The sequence below is a fragment of the Manihot esculenta genome, chromosome 4 (assembly GCF_001659605.2).
Source record: "Manihot esculenta cultivar AM560-2 chromosome 4, M.esculenta_v8, whole genome shotgun sequence".
NCBI lineage: Eukaryota > Viridiplantae > Streptophyta > Magnoliopsida > Malpighiales > Euphorbiaceae > Manihot > Manihot esculenta.
In genome coordinates, this window is record NC_035164.2 from 32233909 (window position 1) to 32244277 (window position 10369).

The 10369-nt window shown below is 38.8% G+C and overlaps 1 protein-coding gene across 1 annotated transcript; it reads right to left on the minus strand.

The window, feature by feature from the left end:
• Positions 1–8631: 8631 nt before the first annotated feature.
• Positions 8632–9454, minus strand: LOC110612673 (auxin-induced protein AUX22). The gene is made up of 2 exons (XM_021753452.2): positions 8979–9454; positions 8632–8735 (listed from the first exon to the last, which is right to left on the minus strand). Exons 1-2 carry the CDS (start codon positions 9355–9357, stop codon positions 8632–8634), a joined length of 483 nt encoding a protein of 160 aa, XP_021609144.2. The 5' UTR covers positions 9358–9454.
• Positions 9455–10369: the final 915 nt, after the last annotated feature.

Below are 10369 nucleotides of genomic sequence, written 5' to 3' on the forward strand. Positions count from 1 at the left end.
ATATTCTCGTACGTTCGTATCCGTATGACAGAGACAGGTGGCCCAATGGCAGTGAAGCCGTTACACGTCACTGACAGACCAGGAAAAAGAATAAAAGGAGAGGAGCACCTTCCTCTCAGACCAAGTTCACTCAACCCTTGTAAAACCCTATTTTTCTGGATCTCAGATCATCAATTGGCGCCGTCTGTGGGAAATGAAGGAGATCTTTTCATCGCCGGAGTTCCACTCTTCAAAACCCATTGAGATCCACGATGGCCAACTATAACAAAAACAACATTGTTAACACCCCTAATGACCTGAGCTCCACCCAGGAGGGGCAACAGTTCTCTTTCTCCAGCCCCACAACTCCTAACAACCAACTGCCAATCCAATCCCTCGCCAAGTTTGGCAGGAAATGTACCCGGAGCCACCTTGTCCAACCAGGACCTCCAAACTATGGCCCTTCAACTACAAAATACGGCTCATTGGCTTGGGCAAATGATGCAGCAGAGGGGCCTCAGCACCCCAGTAAATGCGTTGCCTGTGGTAGAAGAGTCCCGAACCGATGAACCCCAGCCTACCTTTAACCACCCCCAAACAAACAGCAGAGAAACCGGAGAAAGGGGAGAAGAACCGGGGGAGAAGAAGAACCATAAGCCAGAGTTCATGAAAGAAGGGTGAGGGAGTTGATAGAGAACGATGAGGCAGAGAGTTACTCAGCTAGAACAACAACAAGAAGGACAGAAGATGAGGAGCAGGAAGAGGAGTATCGTCTGGAGAAGAGGCCCAGACAAGAAGAAGAGAATATAGATCAGAAGTTGCAGAAACTGAGGGAACAGCTCCTAGTCGAGCTGGGAGCAAAGGATCACAACCAGGCCCTTTTGCCCACCTCTTCACCTTTCTCGAAATGGGTGCAACAGGAGACCATCCCCAAGAAGTATTATGCTGCCCATGGTGGCCTATGATAGAACTGGAAATCCGAGAGAGCATGTTGTAATACCCGGCTAGACTCTGGTATCGGAATTCCTACCGTCTGGTGGAATCTCGGATGTCGAAAACCTCTAGAAGGGTAAAAACATGTTTTTATAAAATATTTTCATGTATTTTATAGTTTTAAGTAAGAAAGAAATTGAGTTTTGAATGAAAAAGACCATAGAGGGAAATCCAGGTTCGGCCGCCGAACATGCATGAGTTTTGGAGTCACCTTCGGCTTCCGAAGGTGGCTTGGCCAGCCATCTATAAAAGGCCCCATGGCCGAAAATGGGCAAGTTTTCTCCCCTATTTTCGGTCAACGGTGAGTCCATGCCCTCCCATGGTTAGTTTCAATGATTTCCTTTAAATCTTTCAAGTTTTGACAAGCTTTCATCTTGTTTTGAAGATTTTTGAGTTAAAAACGGAGTTTTGGAACTTGGAGATCCAAGGAGCTTGATTTCTCCCATCTCCAAGTTAAGGATCGCCTCCCCTCTCGGTCTTCAAGAGGTAAGCGCGGATCCTACATTTCTTGTATGTTTTGTAAAAGTTTTGAGGGGTTTTAAGAGGGTTGATGCATGTTTCAGAGTAAATGCTTAATGTTAGGGTTAATGTTGAATTATGGGTAATGTATGTGGTATGAGTTGCTTTGTGTTGTTGTTGGGGTTTAGGATAGTTTGAGACCCCTATATGCTTGTTTGCATGTTGTAGAATAGCTAAATGCATGTTTGAAAGGTTTGGGAGGCAAAATGTGCATGAGGAGGCTGAGTTCTGCCACTTTGGAAGAACTCAGGTTCGGCAGCCGAAGGCACTTTCGGCCGCCGAACCTGCCTGTGGTGGCATGCTTTGGCTGCCGAACCCTGCCCCCAAAAGTTGGACTTTCAGCTCTGGATGGGAGTTTCGGCCGCCGAACCTGCCGCCGAACATGCATGAGTTTCGGATCTGGAGAGAACTTTCGGCCGCCGAAGGTGCCGCCGAAAGTGCATGACTTTCGGATCTGGAGGAGGGTTCGGCCACCGAAGGGGCCGCCGAAGGTGCCCTGTTCAGCCTTCCTTTGCATGTTTTCTATGATTGTTTTAAGGTGTTTTAGGGGGGGGTTTGGGGAATAGTTTAGAGTCATGTTCATGTATGTTTGGTCCCTCATTTGAGTCCACCTGTGTAGGTTCGGACCCGAGGAACTGAGGACCCCAGCAGTGAGATAGCTGCTTCAGTGTCTTTTCAGAGCTAGTCTGAGGTGAGTAGAATGGATCTTTACGTTTTAAAGCAAATAAATTTCGAGCATGTTCATACATCACGAATGTCATGTGATATATTAGGTTGTTTGCACTAGAATTCACGAATATGTTGCATTGCATAATATAATGTTGATGTGGATGGGTGTTGAATGATCCATTAGCCCTCGTATGATGACATGATATGATATGATATGGTATGGTATGTAAGACCAGTGAGGCCCATTCTACGCCCCTGGTACGATGTAAGAGAAAGACCAGTGAGGCCCATTCTATGCCCCTGGCACTATTGGAATGTGTAGAGGGCTATTGGTGACAAGTTCATCCTTGATGTAATTTGTTTGTGATGTGATGCATTTCATGAAAGCATAAATTTTAATATAATGTTTTTACTATTCTGCTCACTGGGCTCTAGACTCTGTCCTCAGCGTGCTTGGCATCCTTGAGCAAGACTGAACACCTCTTTTTAAGAGCCTCGACTTTCTGGCAGAGATGCTGGTTTTGAAGTCTAGATGCCTCTGCTGCTAGAGCCAGGTCTTTTTCATTATCAGCATGCTTGGTCAGTTCTTGCTCAAGGACCACAACCCGAGCTAGGGCTTCATCTCTCTGAGCCAGCACGGCATCAAAATTTGCCTTCAACGACTCGTGTTGGTGTCGGGCCTCATCCATTTGGCTCACGGCCTCATCCCTCTCCTTCCGAGCTTCTTCTAAGGAGGACAGCTGCTCCAAGGCATCATCACGACGGACCTCCGCAATAGCTGCCCTCTTATCACCCCCCTCCAGAGCCTCCTTGGTATGGGCCAGCTCCTCCTGAAGGGTCTTCAAATGCTCCTGAACTGCAGCAAGGTGACCCCGGGCGTCGCTGGTCGCAGTCAGATTCTCTTCAAGGCGCACCTCCTCGATCCGACGGTCCACTATGCTCCGAGTGGACTCGTCGTGGGCGTACACCTCCATAAAGAGGCCCATCAGCTAGCATGGAAAGAAAAATATTAGAATGACAGACAACAGAAGTCAAAAGAAAGAATTCAAAAGTAAGAAGAACAGCTCACCATTAGAAGCATCTCCCTAATTGTGCCTCCGAGCTCCTCCCGAGTCTGAGACCGGAATGCTACTTGCTCTCGTGTAGAACTCGCCAAAAGGCCAATGAGAGCAAGTAGACGAGGATTCGAAGCTTATGTGGTCCCGCCAAACATCCGCTCCTGCAAGATCTCTACAACAACGCTCGCCGGAGATTGATGAGTGATATCCTCCGCATTCAAAATATCGTTGTCGGGGGCATACAACAGAGGCACCACAAAAGTTTTCTCCTTCTCAAGAGGAGGCAAAGCTGGAGCTGGTCTCTTGGAGGTCTGGGACTTCTTAGAAGCAGAAACCGGGGAAGGAACTTTAGAAGGAGGAGGACGCTTACTCCCGGCCCCCTTCACAGCGCCCTCAGAGACAGCATCATTAACTGGCCCGGGCTCCCCCTCCTCGGTAACAGGGGCGACCTGAACAGAAGCTCCCTGGACACTTTCACCAGCGGGGATAATCTCCATCCCCCTTTTAGGAACCCTCTCATCGGTTGTAGAGGTCTCGAGCCTCTCCTTGGAAACATCCCTAGAAGGCAAAGCAAAATCTGCCCTCACCAGTTCGGTGCCTTCAGCCGTCCTGGCAGTAACCTTTGGAGCCTTCTCTGTCCCCGCAGTAGAGGTCCGTGGGGACCTGGGGGCTTGAGCAAATTGGGGAGCCGAACTTGACCCGCTACGGCGGGGAGGTCTAGAGGTCCTAACACCTCGAGAGCTCAGCCTGGAAGCTCGAGAGGGAACCAGAGCTGGAGCAGCAGGCCGGTCAGCCGACCTGGAGGAAATGACTTCAGCCACCCTTTGGGTAGTCTCTCCCACCGATCGCCCAGCTTGGAGGGCATCTAGAGCAGCGTTCATGCTCTTCCATGATAGAGTAAAGTTCTTAGGAGCTTTAATCTTCTCCATTTCTGATTGAGAAGCTGTAAAAACATCACATCAACACAAGTTAAGCATCCCTCAAGAAAGGTTAAAAGAGGAGAAACAAAGCAATTAAACAAAATATTATACCCGCGACCTTGATGTCCTGAAGATTGGACACGAACATACATTTTTCGACATCATATTTTCTTTCAACGGAAATCAGTCGAAGGTACCCGACCTGCTCAGTAAGGCTTAGCTAGGGCAGGTCATTGCAGCCTAAAGGGACATCCTCCCAGGAGAGATCCACCTCTCAGGATAGCCCGGAGTCCTTCTTCAGCTCGACCACTGCGAACCCCTCCACCCAGCCTTTTATCGAGTCTTTGTGACCCATAAAGATAGACAACCCTCCGCGAGGGGTAAAATAATATAAACTTTGGCTTGCCCTGACTAGCCTAAAGAAAGTGACGAACAGATGCGCAATGGGTGTGAACCCCCAGCTCAGGCAGACTGACTCAAAGGAACACATGAACAAAACCGAATTTGGGGTTAGCATCCGAGGGGTTATCTCAAAGTATCAGAAGACCTCGATGAAGAAGGGAGAAAAGGAAAAAGGTTAAACCGTATTCCCTTTGTTTGGCAAAGAAGACCAAGTTGAGGTCCTTCTGCGAGTCGATTAAACCAGAGGGAGGAGGATCGGGAAGAACAATCCTCTCATTCCGGTAAGGAGCTCGGATGTGAAAAAGGGGGTATCCAGGTATTCCCTGGAAAAGAAGTTTTTAAGGGTGGATGGAGTGATGCTAGACTCTAGGTTAAGGACATCAGGGAGCTTTAGGCTTTCCATGGAAGAATGAAGAGCGTACCTGGAAAGCGGTTAGAGCAGAAGGACGGAGCAAGCGAAACGCACAGAGAACAAAGGAGAGCAAATGTTTTGAGAAGGCTGAGAGAATTTGAAAATTTGAAATAGCAATGAGATGAAGAGGTGTTCTGAGGAAAACTGTCCTTGGGCGGCGCGGTCATTATGATTTTTGATATTTACCCCCTCATCATTCGTACAATAACTGATGAGAAGATAAAGGGGCAATTGATGACCGCTGGATTTCACCACTCCGGTTTGAGGCTTGGCCCATGATCAAAACCCCTTACTTGAAGGCCCTTAAGCCTCCCAAATGAATAAGATCCAGCTCGCTTGACCCTAAGACCGGACTCCCCCTAAAGCCTCTCAATCGGGCTAGCCCAGTCCTTTCGGCCTTAAGATCAAACCTCTCCTGGGCTTCAGTCCTAATCTCACCAACCGGCCCAGTCCGGAGGAGAAAAGGTAGCCAGTCCATTCGCCCAGTGGGTCCATCCACATGCGTGCCAGGGGGGAATTAAATGGCTGTTGTGTATGGAGTAGAGATCTGATGTTCTCGTACGTCCGTATCCGTATGGCAGAGACAGGTGGCCCAATGGCAGTGAGACCGTTATACATCACTGACAGACCAGGAAAAAGAATAAAAGGAGAGGAGCACCTTCCTCTCAGACCAAGTTCACTCAACTCTTGTAAAACCCTATTTTTCTGGATCTCAGATTATCAAGGAGAAAATAATATTTTAGTGTTTATGATTAGTTGGTTTAGTTAGATTGTTTTTGATTAATTATATATTATATATATAACGTATTTATTATAATTATTAATTATGATAAATCTCATATAAATTTTATTATAATAAATTATAAATATAATATTTACATGCAACAGTAAAACCGCAGCAAATAGAGCCGCTAGTTTCATGAACGTGAGGAAAGGTAGAGTTCTTTGCAACTGGACAGACAAACCCTAGCAAAATCTATGGGTGTTGCAATTGAATCAGGATCAAGGGAACGCACATAATAACTTAATAAAGAAGTAATACATATAAGCTTAAGTAGTTAATTATTCTGGTTCATTTAACTTCTCTGATCAATAAATGTCGACCGAAAACTAATTATTAATACTAGAGCGACTGGAGTTTGAATCCTAAAACTAATTATCAAAAAAAAAAAAAAAAAAGAATCTAGGCCTGTGAGAATGCAGATTAGATTCCGTACCAAGTATGTCAATGCACGAATCATGGGCATTTTCTTATAGCCTTGGTTCTAGAAATGCTTCACTAACTAATTAACTATATATATATATAATATAATTTCAGTTGAAGTAAACCATGGCCGTGAAGTATTCTGTTCTAGATTAAGTTGACAAGCACTTTGATTCCTATAATAAATTAAAATTGTGAATAGATCTCTGGTTATGGTATGTAAAAATGATTATTATATAGTTAATTAGTGTTCACAAGAGAAGATTGTCAAAAATTAATTGTGCTCATGACAAGGTAAAACCTTGATATTGTTAATTAATTAATAATTATGTTAGCTAGTCATGGATATAGTGACACGTGAACAAGGGCATATGCAATTGAATAATATAATAGCATGCCTTTCTTTTATTTATTTATTTATTTTCATGATATGATTATAACATGGTTTGTATTTAAGTTTGACTGGTATTTGATAATATTATATAGTTAGAATTTTGAATATCATTATACTTCCGTTGTTGGTTGTTATTTGATCTGTCCTTAAAATCCGCCGTTCAACTATCAGTAATTGTTGCAACCGATTATAAATTGTGTTGCTAAAGGTAGAGACAGATTAATGACAACAAGGTTAACATTGCTAATTATGGTTAGCGGTCGGATCCATTTGGTTTAAAATCGAATTAAATTGAAAAATTTAAAAATTAAAATTTTAAAATTTAAAATTTAAAAGTTAAAAGAATCGAATCGAATTGGTTTTAATCAGAAATCAATTTGAATCAAATCAATTGGATTTTTTAATTAATTTTTTTTATTTTTAACACTTTATTTTTAGTATTCTAAAATTTAATTTTATTATGATTTAATATATTTTTAAAAATAAAAATTAAATTGAACCGAAAAAATTAAAAATTCGAACTAAATTTCTAAATTAATTCAATTAGATTAATTTTTTTAATTTAAATTGAATACTACTTCTCTAATTATAATAACAATATAATACTTTTAATAATATTATGACAATTTCTTATCGATATTAGGAGTGGGCATTCGGTCGGTTCGGTTCAAATCCGAATCGAACTGAATAAACCAAAAACTGAAATTTTAGTATTTATGAAAATCAAATCGAACTGATTTTGGTCAGAAACCGAATCGAACTGAACCGGTCTGATTTGATTTGAATCAATTCGATTTGATCAGTTTCGATTTTTAATAATTTTTTTATTTTTTACACTTTATTTTTAATATTTTAAAATTTAATTAAAATATTTTAATTTTAATATAATTTAATTTCTTTATATTATTGAAAATAACATATTATTATCACTAATCGGTTCGGTTTGATTTTTTTAATTTTTTTCTGATCAAAACCGAACCGAACTGAAATAACTAAAATTTTTAAAATTAAAAATCGAACCGAACCGAACCGAATTGAATAAAAAATCGAACTAAATTTTAAAATTAATTCAGTTCGATCGATTTTTTCGGTTTGAATCAAATACTGCTCACCCCGAATCGATATTTCATTCGCTGAAGTTATTACTAAATCTATTACTCGTTGTTAATGGCTATAAAATTTTAAGTATTTGTTATTTATTTTATTGTAAAAGCTGACATTAATTGATTTTTAATTTATTATATTTTTTCTCTAAAATTATTAAAACAATCAATTAGAAAATACAAATTCCATAGTTGATACTACTTTTTAATTGTAATAACTGTTATTTAATATTGTTTGGGTGTGTAAATAAAAATATTATGTGACTATCTTAAAAAGTTTAAAATAAAAATTTAAATTGTATTATGAAAATATGTTTTTTATATATAATAATTGAAATAAAATAAAATAAAATAAATAACCAACACTATAATTATAATTAAACAGAAATTTATAAATTAAATTATAAAAAAATAATTATTAAAATAAATTATAATTTTTTTAAAATATTAATGACTGCCAATTGATTTATTTAATTACAATCTCCTATTTACATCATTGTTATTTCCTTTTTCTGCTGCAGTCCAAAGCCTTTGGCCTCTGATTTCTTCATGATTCTCAATCTCTTGCATGATTCAATAAATATGCTGTCCACAATAAATACAATAAATTACTCATTACTTTTCTTATTTCTCCGCTTTTTGCTTTATTATATTATTAATTAATTAATTTCTATAAATCAATAAACAAACTTGCATAATCAAATAATAATAATCTAACTACAATTTTTCATTATCTGAGATCATCTTAATTTAAAACTATAATTCAAAACAAACTACCAATTGAATTTTTCTTTTTTGTAAAAAAAAAAAATTCAATTACTATCATAACTTGTGCATTAATTTTGTGATATGAAATTGAATTACCTAAATATTGTGAAACTATTATTAAATACTTGATGTTGCATATTTGTTAAAATTAAATAATTAAATAAAAAATTAATTAATGTCTCACAAATCATAATGGAGAAGTGAAGAGACTTACTCCCAGGGGACGTCTCCCAAAAGCAGCCAGTCGCCGTCCTTGTCCTCGTATATGGGGACGTAGACGTAGTCGCTGCACTCTGCATCCTTCAACGCTTTCCCTGTCCACCCACATATCCATTTTCTCATTATTATATATTTTTTTCTTATTTGCTATAATTAATTTTATTTACCAGAATATCCTAAAAAAAGCTATATACCAAAATCAGTAGTTACAGATTCATCTAATTTTTAAAATTAAAAAAAATATATTTTTCAAGGCTTATAAAAAAACGCTGTTATTTTCCATATCTACGAGATTGCTGAAATTAATTAATGAGAGTTTAAAAAAGAAAAAAACTTACCGATTCCAAAACAACCAAATAGCTTCTCAAATGCAACAACAAGATCTGAATACTCCTTATGCATACCCAAATCAATCTTCCTAAGAAAAGGAGCTCCATCCATGCTAACTTTCACGTACAGTTTTGAAGTCTCAACCCCTTCTTTCTCATTCAAACTATTCTTTTTCCGATAAGAACAAACTGGCGGCCACCCTACAACTTGACTCTTCGTTGAGATTTTCCGGTCATCATTGGTGGTGCTACTCGCTTCGCTGCCGGAGACCTCAGAAAAAACCCTTTTCTTCTCTTTTTTATTATACTCAAGACCTTCACTTCTGCCTGGCAGCCCCAAGGTAAGCTCAGTGACTATCTCAAGTCCAAGACCATGTGCCATTTTCATTGATGGGTTACCTTTTTTTTCAAGAACTTGTTCTGGTTATATGATTGCTGTTAAGGGCAAGGTTTTATATATGAAATGTGAGAAATGAGAAGAGAGAAGACATGGTTGGGGCAGTGACAGGTCAAATGAGGCTTCGTGGTCTTTCACATTAAGGTGGGTACGGGACAGGTCGTAAGGCTGTTGGGCATTGGGCATTTGGTTATTTGGTAGGATTTCATCATGGCCATCTGATTTGGTGAATAGGAAACATGTCATGTGATCTGCCTTAATGAGAGAGGGTCTATGCGATAATTTGTAGAAACAAAGTACCATACGAAGTCTCTCGATGTTTTTGCAATAATATTTGTTATATGATTGCCATCTGTGCAATATGCATAATGTTTACTGAGAATTTGAATTAATTTTTTTTATTAATAAGATGGAAAATAATTAATATAAGGCTAGAATTATTTTGCAATGATCCTCCACTAAAAAACTGAGAATATAACTATTAATTTTCATTGATAATTTGAGTAAGTGGTGTAGGGGGAATCAAGGCAGGGGCTTAAGAGGTATGTGTTTCTCAAAGTGGCAAAATTCGGTTCACATAATTAATTGAAGTGTTATCCATAATGTGGATTAGGAGTTTATTTTTTTTGAACTAAAAATGTAATTGCATTCAAATTTGGAAGTCTAACATCAAAGCATGAACAATCAATTGTGGAGGGGTGCTCACATAATTAATTGAAGTGTTAGTAATAGATCAAATAAAATTGTTAAAATAAAATAAATTTAATTTAAAAAATTAAAGTTTTATTAAAAGAAAGGATAGTGTTTGCTTAATTGAAAATGCTAACCATGGCTCCATGGTTTTAACCAAAAAAGTAGATTACCAACAACTCAACATTACCCATTGTTTCGTGCCCTCTGGTTTCCTGAATTGCCATATAAAGCATATCTTTTATAAAAATTATTTTATTAGTCAAATAAAATTTTAAAGATTAATTTTTTAAATTCAATTCAGTTTTTAGAC

Bases quoted from the DNA above. Each gene is read 5' to 3' on its own strand.
- LOC110612673 (XM_021753452.2), bottom strand. From the start codon at position 9,357: ATGAAAATGGCACATGGTCTTGGACTTGAGATAGTCACTGAGCTTACC. The intron at 8,736-8,978 runs GTAAGTTTTTTT...GTGGGTGGACAG, and splicing joins ATTTGGTTGTTTTGGAATCG to GGAAAGCGTTGAAGGATGCA.